Source organism: Eutrema salsugineum, unplaced genomic scaffold (genome assembly GCF_000478725.1).
Source record: "Eutrema salsugineum unplaced genomic scaffold, Eutsalg1_0 scaffold_24, whole genome shotgun sequence".
In the NCBI taxonomy this organism is placed as follows: domain Eukaryota; kingdom Viridiplantae; phylum Streptophyta; class Magnoliopsida; order Brassicales; family Brassicaceae; genus Eutrema; species Eutrema salsugineum.
The window spans coordinates 793,545-815,422 of NW_006256797.1; the positions used below are offsets into that span (position 1 = coordinate 793,545).

Here is a 21,878-nt window from a genome sequence, read left to right on the forward strand (position 1 = left end):
CAATTTCCTTGAGATTCGCATCAAATGAATACCTCCCCCAAGGAAATGTTCTACAAGCATCGAGATCTTCTATAATCCTCAAGAAAAAAGTGTCTACCGAGGGAGCTTCCTTTCCAGTCTTAGCCTTACCACCTAACACGCTTGCTAGAAAGTACAAAACACACATTCTTAAGCGATCAGGACCACCACACATCTTTTCAAGCTTCTCTTTAACAACAGCAAGTGAAGAGACAATTCCTTTTTTAAAATACTTCTCCTTAAAATCACTACTTCCCATCTTCTCATAATTATTTGGATAATCATGGCAGTCTAATCCAGATATGAGTCCATGTTCCTTAAGCGAATACCGAAGTAGAACTCCATTAACAATAAACCAACACTCTCTCCTTTTGTTTGTCTTTGCTGTGCGTAGAAAGAGCATCCACATCCCCTGAGTCTTATGGGTTGTATCCAAATACATGGCCTTGTCCATATGCCAGAAGTGTTTGAATTGAGGATGCTCGCTAAACCATCTTAGCTCCTCGGGTCTCAGTCCCAGAGACGCCGACTCCAGATTCTCCACTGCTTTGTGAATCCAACACTGAGTACCTGACTTTATTGCTTTGTTGTACTGATTTGGACTAAAATACATACTCACCGGTTGCATTGGCTGGTTTTTCTCATCATTACGCATTTGCTCATTACGCGTTTGCTCATTATGCGTTTGCTCCTCATCCTCATTAGGAAAGCGTAATGGCTCCCACAACGTTAATTGAAGCGACTCACTATCTCCTCCGAATGATACCATTACAGTATTTCTACCAAGTTAAGACACATCTAATTATCACCCGACACATCAATCAAAGTGAATCGAACTCAAATTTTGCAGGTAATACTAATTTCAGTTCCTCGTTCTTAAATCCAGGTATCAGATACTATAGAATCATTCGTAAGCCTTCTGCCTAAGATAAGAAACAGTAAAAGGGCAAAAACGAAGAAGAACAAAGAACGAACGAAGAACGAACCTGATGCGAATTTGAAGATTGTGACCAGTTTAGAAAATCGAAGACTCCTTGTTCGTAATACCCTCGTAATTGTACCTAATGGAACGAAATTCACAAAAATGATAGAGATTCGAATATAGGATTATTCAAATTTAGACCCGAAATCGGATCTAGTATAATTAATTGGTTATGGATATTGAACTAATCACTGGTTGGATCAGTAAATATTATGATGTTCTAAGGGTGATTGAATATTTTCTCCCTTTATCGATTTAAAAATAATTTAAAACTAAATTAATTTTTGTAATGCTGATGAGACTATTTTACTTGGTCAACTGATATACGAGAGTTTGTTTCTACTATAGAAGAAAGAAAATAATATTCAGACCGAATTGTTTTCATTTGCCAAATAAGCGTACCGAAGTATTTGCATTTGCCAAATTACCAGACCGAAGTATTTTGCATTTGCCAAATTACCAGACCGAAGTGCGTAGCAACTAGCAATAACGACTGTTTGGTCGAACATGTTTGATTTTTTAGTTTAATCAGACCATTGCTTTGTCTCTTTTGATCTTAAACTCCAACATCCATTACCAGACCGAAGTGCGCAATAACGACTGTTTGGTCGAAAATGTTTGATTTTTACAGTTTAATCAGACCATTGCTTTGTCGTTTTTGATCTTAAACTCCGACATCCCTAAAACCATTTTTAACAAACTCCTCAAGGGTTTAAGCGAAACACTGTAAATGGCCGTGTGGAGTTGTTTACGCGCCTCCTCTCTCTCTCCAACGCGCCACCGTTTATCTTCTCTGTCTCTCCTCTTCTTCTCCTACCCTCCTTCCTTCAACGCCGATCCCCTCTTCTCTCCGTCGCTCTCCCCATCTCCTCCATCTCCAACGCCGTGTTTCTACCCTCACCTTCGCCGACTGTTCTCTTCTGCACCCGGCGCTTCCGGGCTTGGACGAGAATTCCCAATCGGTTATCAAGAAATCCCTTGTGGCGATGATTCTTCTTTGCCGGTCCTCGCCGTCGTTGATTTTCTCGACCGGTTTCATCAGTTTACAGGGTTGCCTTGGTGGATGGTTATTTCATCTTCCACTATTGCTGTCAGATTAGCATTATTGCCTTTACTCATACTGCAACTCAAGAAACTGAATAGGATTTCAGAGCTGTTACCTCAGTGTTAGTGCTTCCTTTTTCTTCTTAGTTCTTGTCTCAGTTAATTTTCTAGGAGCTACTTTCTACTGCTATTAGTTATTTAGTTTGATCTTTGTGTCTATCAAAAATCGTTAGTAACTATGGAACATGGAATTGAGAACAAATTCAGAACCTTCTACTAGATGTAGCTTCAGTGGCACTTGTCTAAGTTGTTCCTACAAGTAATTATACAGAGTCAAGTGTGATTTTTGCTTTTATATATTTTTAGTAGATTACTGGATCAGCATTTTTCACAACAACTTATCATCTTGACTGCTAAATAGCATGATCTCCGTTTTTTTCTTTTCATATTGTTAAACTAGGATGAGTAGCAAATAGGCGTTTTTTTTTCTTTTTTCAGTTAAGGCCATGCCAATTCATTCATGTAGATTAGATATAATTTTTCGTTGTCATTCATGTCATGCCAATTTTCTGTAACCTGCCTTCGTCGTTAATTTTGCCAAATTTTGCAAGAAACTCGTTTACAGGGGGCACCAATGATTGCCAGACATGTTTCTAGCTAGTATCGATAATGCTGTATACTATGTGATTGATTCTGCATATTCTTGAATGGTGGTCATAAAGTTAAAAAGTTAATCTTATCGTTCATTTTCCTTGCAGTGCCTATGCCGATCCCAGAGACTCCAACACTAAGAGGCGCTATTGACCAGTTTTCTCTTTTTCTTAAAGAAAAACGAGCAATTGGGTGCCCCTCCTTTTTGTGGGTTTTCCCATACTTATCCGTCCAGGTAAAAGCATCTTCGATAGTGATAATGTTCTATACTCCGTGTTAGTAATACTAGGTAGAAGGTTATATCCAGCAAAGCGCTTTGTGGTTTTGTTTTGTTTGCAACTCCTCTCTTTTTCCTAAATAATATACAGAAGGAATTTTGAGATCTAATATGCAGCTTATGCAGCTCATATAGAGTGGTGGATGAGATTAAATTGATCACTAGTTTATGTGTTTGCATCAGATTTGTTCTCATGTACCTTTTGGCTTTCTTCATCTTCAGCTCCCGTGCTTTTTCTTGCTGATGGCTAGCATCCGGAAGATGTCACTAAATGGTCATCCTGGGTTTGATTCTGTAAGTTGAGACTACATAAGAATAATGACTTGTATAATCACAAAGTAACAGTAGCAGTTTTTCTCTGGTGGTTTTGTTCTGAACGTATTACTCAATACGTTTATGCCATTGCTTCTTGTCTTTCGAATGCCAGTTCTGCTGAGTCAACTCCAATACTTTAAGTTTCGTTTTATCGTATGGGACAACAGCTATCATCGGCAGGTAGAAGTATTAATGGTCAGCGTCAGTTATCTTAGTGCGATGCAAATATGGAAACAGAAACCAGGAGGGAAAGCAGCTTGGAATAGTAGGGGGTGGGTGGGCTCTTAGTGTATGTTTTCTTATATTCTAAACAGTGTTATGAAGTTTGAAGGTCCGAAAAACGAGAAAGCTTGTGACTCCTCTCTGCCCCTCTTCCTCGTGGGTGCTTCTTTGGTTGACCTAACCTATGTTTCTGGACCATCGAAGTTAGCAAGTGGCAGTTGATAAAGGATGCCAATCTAGATGGTTACAATCTGAGTTGACAAGAGTAGGCTAGATCTAAATTTTCAGGATTGAATAGACTTGTTACATTGCTTACATTTTTCCTTCGTAACTTCATAGCTGAAATGTTCTTTTCTATAACATGTTAGATGTCTGCTCTTAACGTTTATTTGTGACCTGCTCTATGTTTGCATAATGTTTAGTTTAGTTGTTGTAATTAGACCATCATAGGGAGCTAGACCATATATTCCTTGAGGTTGCTTCTGTGATTGAGATGTTATCATATCTTTGCAGGGTGGTGCCTTATGGTTCCAGAATTTGAGTGATCTTCCTGCTGGCTCTTTTGGACCAGTCTTTCCAGTTTTAATTGCTCTCTTCCATTACATCAACATACAGGTTTTAGAATACTTGCAACTTGAAATATCTGTCGATGGGATTAAGTTTGTGCTTGTCACTCATTTGAATTTATCTGTTCTGTATTATTGTTACCATAAAGTATTATATATGTATACATCTAAATTTTTATCTTTTCCCAGATATCTTTTGACTCATCCACAGTTCGTCAAACTACGGGCTTGACCGGGTTGCTCATGAGAGTGAGTTGAACAAGTCTTATTTGCCGCCTCGGTTACTTACGTCTTACAGAAATTGTGTTTTGTTTATTGGACCACTAATTCGTTCATACCATCAAGATATATTGGTATTGCTTGTGATGTTACTCATGTCCACGGATCCTGAAGATTGTACTTCTTTTTGATTTTGTAGTATTACAAGCTATATTTGGAGATCCTAAGTGTTCCTCTGTTTTTTGTTGGCTATGCTATTCCACAGGTACGTAATTTTCCTTTCATATCTTTCCTAAATCACCATACTATCTTTCTTCTTTCTTGTGTTTCAACATATTATTATTCTGAAACTTATCCTCTTTTTCACTTAATTCTCTTTTCACATTTGTCTATAGACTGAATTTTCCTTCATTTTTGCTTCTCGTGTTACTATTGCTAAGTTATATGTCTATCAAACCGGAAATAATTATTCTGCTTTTCTTGCCACAATATTTTAAAAACCATTCTGATTTTTTTTCAGGGAAGTCTTGTTTATTGGGTAACCAACAGTTCTGTAAATATACTCCAGGTATGCTATCTTCCCAGCATTGAGGAATCGGAATGGTGTTAATATGCTTTCGATGCAGACAAAGTCGATAAAAACTTGATTTTTTTTTTCTCTTCTCATGCTTATATGTTGTTTTCTGCAACTGAAAATCAAACAATGAACTAAAATGTTAAAATGGACTGATAGGTAATTTGCTGTGTCAGAATTGATGCAACTATGTTGATGACATGCGTTTAGTGACTGCACTTGTCAAATATGATAGTTTCAAAACTTTAAAAGACAAGTTGTGTTAGTGAGTTCACCAGTGATTTACGTTATGATTTTAAAGATTCTTAGTGAAAAAGAGAACTGTTTTAGCAACTGTATCGGTGGCTTGTACAGAATTGACTTTGGGTAATTCTTCACCGATAAATTTAAACTCTGCAGCAATTATCTCTCAAGCACCCTACGGTATCAGCAAAACTTGGTTTACTGAGTCAGGGGCCCTCTCCGGGCGTTGAGCATTCCATGGAGATCAGTGAATCTGTGATTAAGTATGTCGACTCTGAGTTAAAAGAGCATACCCTTTCTCTACAGACTTTAACACCAGAAGAACTTCTTTCTGTAAGTAGTCTAAAATGAGATACCTATAGATCATTCGTATGTTTCATTTATTCCTAAAGTAGATTTCGTTTCAGTTTTCAGTTCAGGTCTTGTCGAAAGGTGATAAAGAAACAACCGTTCAGTTACTTCGGTGTGTATTTGCAAAGACTTTCCTCTTGGTCTTGAAGTTTTTTTACCTATATGAACTTAGCCATGTTCACTGCATGAGTATTGTTCTTTTCAGATTAGCCCTTGAGAAAGATCCTGGATATGTAAGAGGTTTGGTTCTCATGGGACAGACTTTGTTGCAGAAGACGCAGTTGTCGGAAGCTACTGAATTTTTAGAGCTTGCTATCTCCAAGGTAAGAAATTTCCTTCTGCTTATTGACTGTGTTGTACGATTAGGTGCTTAGGACTCTTTTACTAAGCAGCACTATTCTTTTGTTTCTTCGTCAGCTTCTTGATGGGGCTGCATCTGATGCTGAGGATGTTGAACTTTTAATGCTTGTATCTCAATGGGCTGGTGCTGCATACGTACAGCAGGTTCGACCAATCATTATTTCTGAGAATGATAATCATGAAAGTGCCTCAGGTCATGAATCATTCATTGTAGGAACTACCAAACCAAGCTGAAAAATCTTTAGTCAGTTATGGCTTATTTGCATGTTATGATCTTTAGCTAAGTTCCGATACGAAAATCTTTATCTTTGTTCTGAAAATCGATTTTTGAATCTGTGTATTGACATTTGGTGTCTAACCGTTCTGGTCTTCTGGCAGGGGAATATGAAAAGCGGAATCACACACTTGGAAAGAGTAGCTAAACTGAAAGAACCTGGTGATCCTAAAAGTAAAGAGCATTACTTTGAAGCATTGCTGCTTCTTTCAAGGTACTACTTTTACAGCAGAACAGTCACAATAGAGAGTTTAGGAAAAATAGGTCAGAAGCATTTATACACCACTGAATGTGTGAGAGATGTGATAAAGGTTTGGTTCTACTTTGTTACTGCAGCGCTTTGTACAAGGAAGGGCAGAGTCATGAAGCTGCAAAGATTTTACGAGTAGTAGTGGATCACAATCCGTCGTACAAACCTCTGCTAGAACAGTGTGAAGATGAGAATGAGCTCGTTAGCGATCTTGTAAGTAGCAGGAAGGATCACTTCTGATAGTCTCCAGTTTAAATTTTGTATTTTTTTTAAGTATCGGATTCTTACGCTATCTCGTGGAGATGGGTCAACCTTCAATAGTTAACAACTTTATACTTTTATACGTAGTATTGATGTAATCCTATTGATATAGAAAAAACTAAAAATACACTAACAGTTTGTGGTGCAATCTGTAAAAACGAAATGTCTGTTTATTTGATATACGAAAAATGGGAAGACAACAAAGCAGGAAGCCAGAAAGAAGTAAAAGATCGATAATGATAGAAAAGTAGAGATACTGCAGCAAGTGGCAATGATGATTAAGAATTGTACATAATTCGATGACGTGTGTTTGGAGATCGATGAGATCAATCAAAATGGAACAGTCGAGATTAAAAATTATGAAAATAAAGAAGATCTAAAGATTATGAAGATTATTGATGTGTTAATATTTTACTTTAGCACATTGAACAAAATTACGCATGCCCATCGATTATGATGATAATATCAGGAAATGATATCAAACAAAACATTATTTACATATTACTGGCATTATCTCTCAACAAATGATAGAAAAATAACAAAAATTATCAATTTTTTCACACTATATTCTAAACAGTCAGAGTATTCATCAAACCAAGTTGGATTAAATTGTCTCATTGTATTCCTTATCGGCTTTGGTTCAAAAACATGTCCACGAAGTCAGAAAGTGACACCGCATCGTGGATGTAATCCAAGCTTGAAGCATTGCATGAAGTTTCATTTTTCTTGCGTTTGACCTGATACATGTCAAATTTTTCTCTTTCAACCCTTTTCTACGGACATACTCCGAACCATTATACACCACAAGGATAGAAACATCTTGCTTCTTGATGTGTATCACATCACTTTCGGTCACAAGAATTGCCTAAAATACTTTTTCAAGGAAAAAGGACAAAATGTTAAACCAATTTATTATTGAGAACTCTGTTAGGAAAACTAAGTGTACAAGTTTATACTTTATAGAGCTACTGTGCCCTTATTGAGTCATTGGTGTTTCACATTGCCCATGGGTTTTGACCACTCATCTTCCTTATTGGTTTATGGTTGGTATGCGCTTATGATTTGGTAGCATACCGAACCAGTTTGATAAAACCAACAGATATGAAAAATTTGTTCAAAGAAGAGTTGTGACTCTACAGATTGTGTCTCTTCATTAAATATATATGAGATATTGCATAGAGAAGAATGTGTATGTTTACAACAGTTGGTGACTATTGGTAAACAAAAAAGTTATAGAGGAGAGAGAAAATGATTTTAGAGAGAGAAAACTTGGAGAGATCAATTGAAAGAACATTTGAATGGTGATAAGTGGTTGATTTTCATCTGTGATCTCGTCTCCATTTTCTGCGTTCGTTTGCTTGATCATACCAAATCATATTCATCGCTGGGCAAAAGTATGAGTTCGGTTTAAACGCTTCCGCATAAAACTCTTACATTCCTATACCATTATTTGTACATCCTCAAAACAAAAATAAACCACTACTAAAACACCAACAAGAGAGATAATATTTTGAGAGTTCGTTTTTGGGGCAGATTTAAGTCTTTCTCAACATGTGGGATATTCCATCAGTCGACAAAGTTGTTTAAAACAAACTTTAGGGCAGAAAAAGAAGGGAGATCATACGACAATGCAGGAAACGCTTTGGAACCCCAAGAAATCAGTGTTCATTAATCTGTAGAATAATAGGTTTCTGATGAGTCAATTATGCATTTCAAAGCTTTATTTTTATTCCCATTTTGTTATCTAATGTTGCGACAAGAGGGATGTTTATGTGTATTAATGTTTTAATTTGATTGGTTGGGATTTTAAATAAGATGATCACTGAAAAAGCTTGGGGTGTTTCGAAAATTTTGTTGTGAGACTTCAATCCCGTCTTTCCTTTGGGGAACCAGACGGACCGGCTATCAACTCCTGTTGATATGTGAATATCGACAAGGGGTAAAACAGTACTTTAGATCGGTAAACTCGGGTTTTATTAGATCGAATCGAGAGTATACAACTGAGTTCGGTTATTAAGTAAAGAATAACGAACTAAGACTTTATGAAACTAAGAATCTAAAGCGATGAGTTCTCAGTTTCTAAGTCTTCTCTAGAATATCTTGTGTTCTCTGGTGTCGATTCCTCTTCCTTTATATATATCTTCTGAGTCGGTCATCAAGTGCATCTTCGGCGATATGGGACCGAGAGGACTTTCCTTTTCTCTCGGTCCTTTTCCTTTTGTCATAGTAGTTTCCCTTTTCTCTTAGAAAATTTCCTATTTTCGACCGAACTCGGGGAACTTCTCGGTTCCTTCGAGAAGCTTCCCGCCGACCTCGGCTCAATGGGCTGTGTTCGGCCCAAGATTTGATTCGGCCCAGTCTTCCCGGTACATTTCTTCGTGAACCGAGCTTACGTTACGCCAATCTCGGTTTGTACCGGAGAAAACCAGGGTGCGGTTTTCACCTCCAACAGTTAGCCCCCCCCCCCCTCAGTTCGATGAAAGGAAGTGGCTTTTAGTCGAACTCATTTGATTCAAAGTAAGTCACAAACTGAGATCGGTAACCGCAATCGATTCGCATTCCCGGACGTTTCGCTCCCTGTCTTCAATGAGGCGCGTGAATTTCGGGATTTCGCGAAAATCGAGGAACCACGATTATGTTACGCTGTAGGAGAATCTAAATTTTACTGTGTTATATGAATTTAGGATGTGGTCAAAAATCATTTAGGATGATAGGATAGGATCACCAATATAGGCATTCATTAGGACAAATTTTGTTGTTTAATTATCTCTTGTGATTTTACTTCTTTTGGTTCTAACTATGACGGTTCTTTTGTGTGTGGGAAATGAAAGGACAAACTTGAGCTTAAAGCAGTTAAAGATGGAGCTGTTAGTTACGCTGCGTTGGAGAAAAAGGCTCTTTTATATGAAAAGCTTACAAGGGCAGAGCTTTCATATGAATAAGTAGAATAGTAATAACTATGAGAATTTCTTCAGGAAAGGAATTGAACATGAAGAAGATTTACAACCATCAACTACCTGCAACAATTCCATTTCAGCACCACCTGAAGATTTAAAAGCAGATGGAGAAAACAATGGTTCTCTGTTTAGTACCAAATTTGCTGGACTTGGACGTGCAATTGGGAAAACTGATAAGTCCACGTGCATATGTTCAAGCAAATTAAATTTTTGTCTCCTTTTCTCCATTATTCATATGTCGGATACATAGCACAAAGAGGGAGAGAAGGAAGCAAGCTCATCGTTATCACTACAAAAAAAAAAAATCAAGTGAATTAACATATATCTCTTACTGATCTTCTCTTTTGTAGTAAAAATCTGTGCAGAGAGGTTCATGAAGAAGTGAATCAAACGATTTAGGAAGCTTATTAAAATTTCAGGAATGAATTCTAATGTTTGGGAAGGCATTCATAGTTTAAGAAAAGATATATGTTGGCTTGGAAATATTGGGTGGATATTTGTATTTCCATGTTCATTTTGTGATTATGTTTCTGGAAGTAATTTAGCTTCTTTGGTCTAAATTTTTGGAGCATCGATACTTCTTGTTAGTTCTATGCCTCATCTTGACACGTCTTATTTTTTTATGTGTTTGAAGCTAAATGATCTCTAAAAATGAGTTTCAATCTTTACATGTTTAGCTAACATGAGTTCCTTTACGAGCATTCAACAACTTAGTAAATAATCTGGTTCGTTCTTCTCTATTTCGGAATATTTAGGAAGTATTGCTCAAATTTATGAACACCTTCCGATGTCATCCTTATCAACATTCCTAATGTTTTACTAATGCTTTCATATTCGTCTCTTCAACATTTTCTGTACTTTTTCTGTACTTTTTTAAACATCTGCTTGTTGATAGACCTTTTGTTTTTGTTCTGTTTTTTTTTGTTTAGAAAAGTTTTCGAAAACAATAGGAATGCTTTGTAAACCTCTAATAAATATTTATTTAAGAAGACCTTCTAAAGTTTGATAAATGTTTTTTGAAGGATTTTTTGATGGTTTTATTAGAAAGTTTTTCAACCTCTAGAAACTTTAAAAGGTTTACAAAGCATATCTAATGTTTTAGGAAGCAACTATTATAGTATTTAAGAAGTGAATCGTGCTGTGGTTTAACGCACAGATTTTTGTATCGTTTTGATTAATGAAAATCATGGATTCTGATTGGTCATCTCACGTTATAATTTGATTGGTTGATCAACTATTTTTTATCATTTAAACCATAAATTAAATGCTTATTAAACTATATATTAAATGCTAAGCATATTTTTTAAAAATGAAACATGGGCCGTATTTCTAGCTGCCGAATAACGTTGCCCAACATCTAAATTTTTAAATACAGAAACATTATACATACCTTCCAATATGTCGTTTATGCTGAATGAGATGGTAGCTGTGTTGCTTATGTGCTTTGTCCATTTAGCTAATGCTCACGGGTTCGAATCGTGTGGTTTTTTTTTTTTTAATTTTTAGATTTTTAATACAATTCGATGTTTGGAAATAATTTTTATTTGTTAAATATTTTGCAAATGGAAATATGTCATAAATTTCCTTTGTTATTATCTAGAATGGAATCTTTACATTTTTAATAATTAATAACTACGAAATTCATGGGAAGATAATATCGTATATAAAACAAGAATTACCTTTTAGTATTTTTCACAAGAAAATAAACCCTAGGTTGTTTAGACGTATAAATATGAGTGTTTTCATCCAATCGTCTCATAATTTACAGTTTAGTTTTTCTGGATCTCTTTAGAAAAGATTAATCATGTTTGTCTATTTGCATGCAAACCTAACTATGTGTTCGTCTAAGTACAGCTTTGATCATCCATCTAAAGTCATCATCACTTGGGAAGTTTCGTCTACTGCTTCGGGTATATATCTAGCTATCCTCAAATTAATAATAATATATATGCTCTCTACTTTTTTAACGATTCTAAAGATTTTTTTGACCATAGGTTTTGATAACCAGGCTTATGCTCGCGGATTAAGATCTGTGTTGAATTCGGATCGTCAGAATATGGATCACAAAAAGATAACTGATTATTGTTACGTAACTCCATACGTTTTCGTCGATATCACAAAAAGGTTATTGTGCCTCTTTAGGTTATTCATGCAAGTTATAATACTTATTAGTTGTTGTTTTGTATTTTTAGGTTATCCATGCAAGTTGCGTATGGATCCTGATCCTGCTATCGACGAATGGACCTTGCGGACATATAATTCTGCTATCGAAGGTTCGTAGTACTGTCTATTGATCTTACAGTTTTGTACCTTTTGTAGTGCTATATCTCAGTCTTTCAAATTCGTACCTTTACTATATATTAATCTACGAACGTATTCATTTTTTATGTAGATATTGATTCTGCGTATTATATATCTATGCTTGATCACAAGTTTTTTATCAAAGAAGGTATTTCTGCTCTTCCTGTAATATATTTTTTGTTAATGATGTATATTAAATTTTTTATACGTATTTATGTTTGTTCTGATGTTTGTTTTGTGCATTTAGGTTCTGATCGTGTTAATACGAACGATCATGCTCACAAGACCTTTATATGTGCTTGGGTTATAAATAAAGAATCTAATGGTTTCAATTCTTCGTTTTTTGTTTTGAGCACCGTTTTTTTCTTTTTTTTCGTTTTTGATATTTATTTTTGAATTCTAACTACATTGTTTTTTTTTTCATATATTTATCTATGTAGAAGATAGTGACTCTGATGATCCCGAAGTGTTATCTGATCGTGGTACTGATGATGATTATGGTTTTGAGGATTATATGGGGTCTGATCCAGAGTCACGCGATGATACTGATGATATGGACCAAATAGATGAATACAATTCTGAAGATGATTTTATTGACGACGGTGAGTCTTGTGAAGGATCTGATGGTTCAAGTGATAACTCGAAAGGTGATAGCGGTGATGGCGAAGATGAAGATGATGACGATTCTGATTCGGCTGATGATGATGAAGATGATGATGAAGATGTTATGTTGGATGATGAGACTGAGATTGACGATGATAGTGAGGATCAGCAAAACATCGAACCGAGTGATATACTCATTGAAAAGAATATTAGTATATCGGGACACCAGAATTCGATGTGTACTTATACAGTTCTCTTGGTTCAATGTGTTTTGGAAGGTGTGTGTCCCGTTTGAATCCTTCCAAAGATGGTTGTACTATCTTTGTTAAGGTTTTACAGACGTGGATGCATATGCTAATTTCAAAACGTTCTTCCATGGAGCTTATATTATCGGATGAACAGGTATTTATTGTACTATTACACAAAAATATTATAAAAATTTGTTGTTGTCTAATTGACTGTTTTATTCACAGGGTGTTAAAATTCAGGCCACTGTTAGAGATGGTGAGATCGGTGTCGCATCGTCTCGCATAGATGTTGGTAGTTGGATTATTATCAGTCGTTTTTCTGTTATCGATTGTGAGGATAGTTGTAGACCGACTTCTCATAGATACAAAATATTGTTCCTACCATCAACTATCATTGACAAGACTTCACGTAGATGTGAACACGCTTATTTTGACTTTGTTTATTTTCAAAGGATATTGGACCGTGCCCATGATGATGACTATTTAGTTGGTGTGTTTATTTTCGTTTTAGTTATTGAATTTTGTTATTATTATGTTGCTGATGTTAATATGGTTTAGTTTTTATTGTTTATGAAGATTTGATAGGTCGAGTCTTAAATGTAAGTCGATCTGGGACGTGGTGTGGTTTACTGTCTGGAGAGCATTCTGTTCCTTTATATGGCAGTCTATGTAATGATTTATGTGATTCCAAAATATGGGGTGCATATTCAACCATCACATTCTGTCTGAGGGATAAACGGTATTGTCTGCTGAATGTTTTTAAACTGTATATTGTCGTTTTATTTGTTCTATCTAGCTGATTATGTGTGACGTGTTTTAATTTAGTGGTGTTGATTTGAGTTGTGAATTATCCGGTGAGATAGCTAAAAGCTTTTATGCATCTTGGAGACGCTGTGATCAGGATATCATTGTGTGTGTGCTTAGATGGGCGGTCATTGATTATTTTGGAGGTATTTTTAGTATACTAATTTATAGTCTCTATATTCTTCATGTTTTATTGTTTTGATTCTATCTGTGTTTTATAAACGTAGGCAATATCACTATATCGTCCACTTCTCCTACTAAGTTCGAACTCAATCTCTGTATTCCAGAGTTAGATGAGTTTTTGGAACAGTGAGTTTTTTTTTTTTACTTTATTTTCCTAATACTTAATGATTGTATTTAACTTTTTTTGTATTAACCCGTGATCGCATTCTCTCTCTCAACTCTTTTTTATAAAACTGCAGATATCCACGTAAGAGGCTATGCACGCGTGATAGTGTGGGACGTCTACATTGAATAGTGTTATGATGCATCTTATTCAGATATGCATATATCATTTTTAAAAACTATTTACCATGTATACAAATTATAGTTTAAATATTCTTTATTCTTCAGACTTTTGTATTTTAATCAATAAAATATATTGTTTAATGTCATTATTATTGTTGTTTGATATTGAAACGTGAATATCGGAGAAAATAATATAAATTATATATACACATAAACAACGCATGCTTTTTTTGACTTTTTGGACTCCAAGTAACTCAAATTTATAAATATTTTAGAGGAATCGAAGATATCCCTGATCATATCACAACTTTTAATTTTTTTTCCATTTAACAACTATGAAAATCATGGTGTTTCTTTTATCAGACACAAGATATATAATTGATTATTTGATTATTTGTTAAAAAGGAAAAACTTAGTAGTTAAAAGGTAAAAAGTTCTGTGAAAAAGTCTATTCGTTAAAATCTATAAAATGTTATTAAAGGAAAAAATTATAAGAAACCCTAGAAAAAAATAAACAACTAGTTAACCACATAATTCTTATATCTCTATATATATGCATATATTTCGGCATAGGTATATATATGCATCTATCGCGACTTTGTGAATCACCAGTCTGCATTGTTAGATTTGTTTGCATTCGGGTTCTTTGATTGAAGCGTATGGTAAATGAGTTTTGTATTACGTTTTTAGAGACGTCAATAACTGTTAGTTTTCTTTACGGTATTAGATTGATTGTTGTCATTGTGTATATGATTGTTTTTCTATTATCCATGTCTAGGTGCTCACAGGCGACCACGTGTTAATTGGCAAGTTATGCTGTTTCATCTCCCTGGGGAAAATATTTCGTTTTCTAATAATTTAGATAGACGTGTTCCTGAAAGAAAACCTAAATTTCTTGCTTGGTTTAGGTGTAATCAGTTTTATCCAGAGGGGAGGAATCTTTTATACTCGGAGATTCCTTCTATGTTTGTATGAGATCGTAAAAATAAGACATGGAGGCCAAGACTAAAGGGAAATTCTGGTGCGTGTGTTGTGGACGAATCGCCGACAGAGTACGGAGAAGAGTATTCTCTGAGGCTCTTATTTGACATAGTTAGGGGTCCACGTAGTTTTGATGATATTAGGACTGTTGGTGGAGTCGTGTATCCTTCGTTTAGAAGTGCATACCATGCATTAGGGTTCGTTGGTTGATGATCACAAGACAATAGTTATTTATCATATTTTCTTTTTAGTTTCTTTATTGGGGCATACTTATTTCTTATTTTAATAAAAAATAATATATAATAAATGATATTAGAATAATTATATATATCAAATTTGTTATAATAATAAAGGTTTAATTATAACACAATATTATATTTTTTTGCCGTAATCTTATCGTTTCTTAAATTTTATAAAAATAAAATAAAATAAATACATATTTTGAGATAGGGTTCGGCGTATATATAGAGTTGTTTCTTATTCTTTTGATATTTTGAAAACTGTAAACGTCTGTCGGTGTATTTGTGATGGATAACTCAGATCGTTGCTTCTCTTTTACCGAATTTGAATATATCATAGATGGATCCTGCGACGTTAACAGTTGTGTGGGTAAGCTGTGTGTATTATGTATGTTCTTGTGATATGACACATTATATGTTTTGTAAGGTGTAAATCGCTATAGTGTTGACTTGCCTTTTTATGTTTTTTGCGATAAGATCTAATTGGACGTGTTATGACTGTTGGAAACTACGTTGATCAACAAAATCCTTTTGAAAGCTACATGATGAATGAGATATATATCGAATTGGAGAATCAAAGGTATTGTGTACTATCATACAGTTTATGATTCAAAGCTACTTACTTACAACCAATTTTCCGCTGATTGCTTTATTTCATAATTATTAGAGGATGTCGTCTACTATGTCGTTTGGTTGGCAATTTTGGTCGAGATTTTCTCGATGGTTTGACGCATTGTGAGGATGATATGATAATATGTATCGTTCTGTCTGTAAAAGTTGATATCATTCGAGGTATTCTAAGGCTGAAATGCATGATACTTTTTCGAATATAGATATAACTCGACAAAAATTAAAAGTGTTTGTTAAGTTATTAATTCTTTTAATTTTTTTTTTTGTGATCATAAGGTAATTGAATGGTTGTGGCCGCTCCTATTGTCAGCCGATCAATAGGATTTCCGTTTCACGAATACATTAATCTTGGAATACCAGCCTATACATTTTTTTATATCGTGTAAAACTACATTGTAGTTTTTTAGTTTGTTATTGGCATTTTCTTCGCATATGAATTATCTTATTGATCTCTGCGTATGTGCGCGATTGTTACAATATATTATAGAAATATTCCATTTTATAGTTAAACTAATAATTATTCTTTCATGCAATATATTGTTTAAGAATTGTAAATATAATATAAGGAGGATAAATTATACAAAGGATAAACTGTAAAGATATTTTGATTAATCTCATTTTATCTAAATTATTGGTACGCTTAATTATTGGTATGTATTAATGTTTTTGGTAGCTTAAACCCATCGTTTAGGAAAAATTCCTTAAATTGTTTACCTAAATCGCTAAAAACTTTTTTATGAGATATAGTTTCTACTTTGTATATGCAGTTCCTGTAACGTTTTTCCTTTATAAAGTTGTTATTAACTTCATTATGTTAATTTTCCGTTAAAGTATATATAAATTGATATTATCTGATATATATATATATATCATGTCTTCTACTCTATATATACAGACCCGTTCTTCGTCTTGGTTTCTCCCAATTTTTCTTCTTTGTTACAATATCGTGTGGTCTAAGCTATGTCGATTTTTAAAAGAAAATCAGCATCTAATGTTTTCGTTAGGGATTTACGTCCTGGCTCTGATAACTATGTTATCAAGGTAAATATCTTCAAGGTTTGGGATGGATTCAAAGGTCGAGGGGGGGGGGGGTGTTCACTTGAGATGGTCTTGGTTGATCAAGAGGTTAGTGCTATAATTTATGAATATCCCGGTTAGTCAATTAGTTGTTGGTTAATTGTTTTTTTTTTTGTATTTTGGAACTTAGGGTGATAGGATACAAACAACCGTTGAAAGAGATTTCGCTAAATCTTTTCGTAAAGATTTGATCGAGGGGAGATCGGTGCTTATCAATACTTTTAAAGTTGTTGAGTATAATTCTGAGTATCGAACTACACGAACACCTTTCAAGATAGTGTTCTATGCAACTACGACTGTCTCGGGATGCTTGGATTTCCCTCAGGAAATTCCCGAGAAATATATGAAAAGTTTCCCAGATATTTTATCAACTGATTTGGACAATGGTTATTTGATCGGTACCATATCTAAACTGAGACACAGAGTTTATTTAACATTTTTTATGACACGGTATTAAACACTTTCTGCATTAGATATCTGTTGGCTAATTGTTTTGGTTCTTTTGTTTCGTGTTACTTTAATACAAACGCTAAGACGTGGTCGGACAAATCGTAAGAGTTGGTCATGTTGAAGACGTCATGGCTCAAGGAAAACGTCGTTTAAGGCTTCAGATTTATCTTAGAGATGAGAGGTAACATACTAAGTTTTAATTTAATATATTATTTTATTTTGTGTTATTTTTACTTATATAATTGAACTCATGATCATGTATTAATTATAACAGCGACCTACAATTACAGTGTACTCTTTGGGCTGATTATACAAAAGAAGTTGCTGCTTACGTTAAACGTAATTGCACATCCGTCATTGTGGTTATTATAAGGCTTGCATGTATCAAAAACTATCGAGGTCTATTATTTAATTATTTATTCTGATTCAATTTTAGCGAAGATTATGAACAATTTTGACATAAATTATTGTATTTCTGAAACACCGGTTTATTTAAACATTTTAGGTGAGATGAGCGTCTCAAATGCTTTTAATACAACTCAGATTTTGTTTGATCCAGTGTATCCTCTGGTGGCGAAATTCTGATCTGAGTAAGAATCTATTCAATGAAATTACAGTTCGGTTATATTTCTCATTTATGTTGTATTTATATTTGTACATATGTTAGTTCTACTATAATTAGTTTTTGCATTTTTTCCGTTAAGGTTGCCTCAAGATAAGTATATTCTCTTTACTAACGAAGATGATTCAGGTGTAGATTCTAAAGATTCATTAAACAATGAATTTTTGGGAACTAATATAGGCGGAAGTTAAGTTTTATACATTTGATCGATACGGTATGTGAATATGCGATACTCTATCATTTTTGTTTATAAAATTTTTTTTATATCTGGTTGTCATTGATTGTTTCGAATAAGCAGGTTGGTAAGTATGTGACATTGGCGACCATACGCTCGGTTGCCAATAGTAATTCGTGGTATTACATAGCATGCAAAAAGTGTGAAAAAGGTTCATCCTATCCCCGAGAGAGAACATGCTCCTTTGCCGCCGTCTTGGAAATGCATTAATTGCAATAACAATGTTTCTGAGTCTCAAGTTGTTGCTAGGTAGTCAAATCTCTATTCTTTGAATTCGACGTCTACACACCCTTATAATCATTATGCCATACATTTGTTTATATTTGTAAAACTAATTGTCTAATTATTCTTTTACAGTTTTTTTATGTTGTTGAATGTGGACGATGAGTTTGGAGGGATGGCAGTCTTTGTCATGTTCGACAAAATTGCTCAAAAATTGTTAAAGAAGACTGCCGAGGAAGTTTTCGAAGAACTGTTGGGGTACACCTATAGTTTTATTTGATAAGCATTATGATTATATAATTCATTTAAATTACTCTCAAAGTATTGCGTAGGATAATTTGTCTGGACTGCCTCAGTCCCTGCGTGATCTAAAAGGAAAAGAGTTCCTTTTCAAGGTTGTGGTAACGGAAGATAATGTCAAAAAGGTTAAAACTTCGTTTTCGGTTGACCGGTTTACATCCGATGACTATATGATTCAGACGTTCTGTAGTCAGATCTATTCTGAGGTTTGCTTTCGATTCTTATTTTGTCTGAATATTTAGATATGTAACTATACATAACGGATTTTTTTTTTAAAGCCTCCGCTTTTGGAATCCTTTGTTGGTGAAGATAAAGAAGCACATATCGAGAAGACTCTGCCTGCCTGTTCTAAAAGTGATTGTTATGATCCTGATGTCATTGTTAATGTAAATGCAGAAGCTTCTATCGAGAAGATTGTACCTGCATCTTCTAAAAGTGACTGTGATGCTCCTGATGTCATTGCTAAACTAAATACAGATGTTTCTATCGAGAAGACATCTCCTGTGACTTCTAAAAGATATCGTGAGGACCCTGATGTCATTGCTACTCCCATCAAAACATCTGCATCTAGAAGGAAGAAGAATTCTCTGTCATAGGATGTTTAGCGATAATGAGGTCGTTATTATATTATCTTATACAGTTTTATGATTAGAGTTTTGTTAGAACCTTTTTCTATTCGGAATATTGATGATTTAGATTTTATGCTTACTTAATTTTTTATTTAATTTCAAAGAGTTTAATATTTTGTCATAAATAATTGTTTTTTTTAAAAAAATGATTTATTTATATTCAATTTTATGTTTACAACCGTCGCGTGTATCGCATATTCACATACCGTCTGTGGATCATATTTTTATCCCATTTGTTTTAGTTATGGTTATCATGTTTGGTATTATGTCGATAGTTAATTTGTTATGACGTTTGTCTATGATACCGATAATTCGTTTATTGTAATCTTAGATATAATACTAGGGGTATAATCAATAGACATTTTAAAGCGTTGTTTTGGGATTTTGGTTTATCCTTGAACACGTCTACCTAACGTTCTGGAAACTGTCGTGACTCTGAAAATTGATTTTATTGCGGCCCGATTCATACAAATCTAAACTTTGTTCGTGTTTTTTGTTATATGTATCAAAATTAATAAAATGGACATGTATCACGATATAGTTAAATAAATATCATGATATATTTATTATGATCATAATATTTGTACGAATAAGTATCCAGTATTTGTAGCAAATGTAATTATATATTCACTTTTAATGATTCTCGAATATTCTAGAGATAATTTATTCTGTTATATTTACGTGTGCGTATATTTATAAAATAAAACAAAAATGTCAAATTTCTAATAAAAAAAAATGTCGAATTTATAATAAAACCCTAGAATTCTCGGTTATATATATATGTAGTGTCATGTCATGGTTTACTCCATTCTGTGCTGCGAACTTTTTCTTTATACCTCTATAATGAACTCATCAGGTACGATGTATACTATATATCCAATTAGATACCATTTTGTGTTTATTAAGTTATGCTTTCTTAGTTATAGTGGTTGGTAACTTATGTCTAATTATGTTTTGTAGGTGCAAATACACGTAGAAGTGTTAGTCCAAACGTGTTGCCTTTCCATCTTCCTGAATCGGAGATTGTGATGACTGATGAAGGCGAAAATCTTGGTTCTAATGGAATATCTAAATTCACGGTTTGGATGAACTGCAACAAAAAATGTCTGGAAGCTAGGATGCTTTTGTACTCAGAAATTCCAAGTAAATTTGTTTGGGATCGTAAGCAAAAGTTATGGAGACGACATGTCATTGGTGACCCGGGAGTCAGCGTTATAGCAGATTGTTCGGAGGGATCTGGTGAGGCTTATTATCTCAGGATTTTGTTGGGTGTCATAAAGGGCCTATGTTCTTATGAGGATATTAGGACTGTTGCTGTTATCGTGTATCCTACCTTCAAGGATGCATGAACTAGCCAATTTGTAATTTTCATAAGTTAAGCATTAGGGTTTTACGTGTTATATTTTATTTTTTTAGTTTAATTTTTTATTTTTATATTTTAGTATTTCAATTACTAAAATATTTTCGTTATAATTAATAAAATTACTAGTTTTTTTTTTGATATTGTATTTTTTTATCAAAAAGTCTCCTATAGTTTACCGTCCTAAAAAAAGGAAAACATAGATTTCGGGTTGAGATGATGTTATATTTATAATGTTTATGAATGGATTGTTTTTTTTAGTCGCACGGATTAACCCTAGCTATATATATATATATATATATATATATATATATATATATATATTGCAGATTTTTAATAATGAAATTTGACAATATTTCTTATCTATTCAATACAAATTTATATTTGGAAATTTTCGAATATAACATCTTTTGATATGTTGTTATCCAGAAGGGAAATTTACTTTATCATAAAATAATAAAATAAACTGTTTATGTGAAAATAGATCTTATCTACATTTATCGAGTTTTTTATTAATAAAAAATTATTAATTTTGATTAGCAAGAACGTTATATATATATATATATATATATATATATATATATATATATATATATATGCACATATGATGGACTTCCGAGTTGAGTTATTGGTTTGGGCTCTGCGATGGAGGGGATAGGTAATCATTATGCTATGCATAAACTAATTATTGTTTTTATGCTATGTTTTGTTGTCTTTCTGTATTTTTTAATGTTCATTTCATGTTTCAAACCTTTGTTTTAGTTTTAATAATGATTCGTTGCTATGGCTTGGATGACTAGGTGCTCACAGGCGTCGACGCTTAAAATTGCAAGTTTTGCCATTTTATCTTCCCGAAAGACATATTTTGTTTGCTAATGATTTAGATGCACATGTTCCGGTTGGAAAAGCTAAGTTCCATGCATGGATGAAGTGTAATCAGGTTTACCCGGAGGCGAGAGATCTTTTGTACTCGGAGATACCTTCTCGATTTGTATGGGATCAGAAAAATAAGTTGTGGAGACCAAGACGACGTGGAAATCCTAGTCCATGTGTTATAGAAGAATCACCGATAGAGTATACTATCTTAGGGTTTTGTTAGACGTAGTGAAGGGTCCGTGTAACTTTGATGATATTAGAACTTTTGG

General features: G+C 34.0%; 1 protein-coding gene across 2 annotated transcripts; it reads left to right on the forward strand.

The window, feature by feature from the left end:
- Positions 1–1,722: 1,722 nt before the first annotated feature.
- LOC18015348 (ALBINO3-like protein 2, chloroplastic) lies at positions 1,723–6,777 on the forward strand. 2 transcript variants are annotated; one of them, XM_024154827.1, is made up of 13 exons: positions 1,723–2,166; positions 2,803–2,930; positions 3,156–3,266; positions 4,023–4,124; positions 4,265–4,324; positions 4,494–4,559; positions 4,815–4,862; positions 5,268–5,444; positions 5,519–5,574; positions 5,668–5,785; positions 5,880–5,966; positions 6,201–6,310; positions 6,433–6,777. In XM_024154827.1, exons 1-13 carry the CDS (start codon positions 1,731–1,733, stop codon positions 6,584–6,586), a joined length of 1,653 nt encoding a protein of 550 aa, XP_024010595.1. In that variant the 5' UTR covers positions 1,723–1,730; the 3' UTR covers positions 6,587–6,777. The 2 variants fall into 2 exon arrangements, with proteins under 2 accessions (XP_024010595.1, XP_006397404.1); XM_006397341.2 differs by having other exon boundaries at positions 3,195–3,266.
- The last annotated feature ends 15,101 nt before the right edge of the window (positions 6,778–21,878 follow it).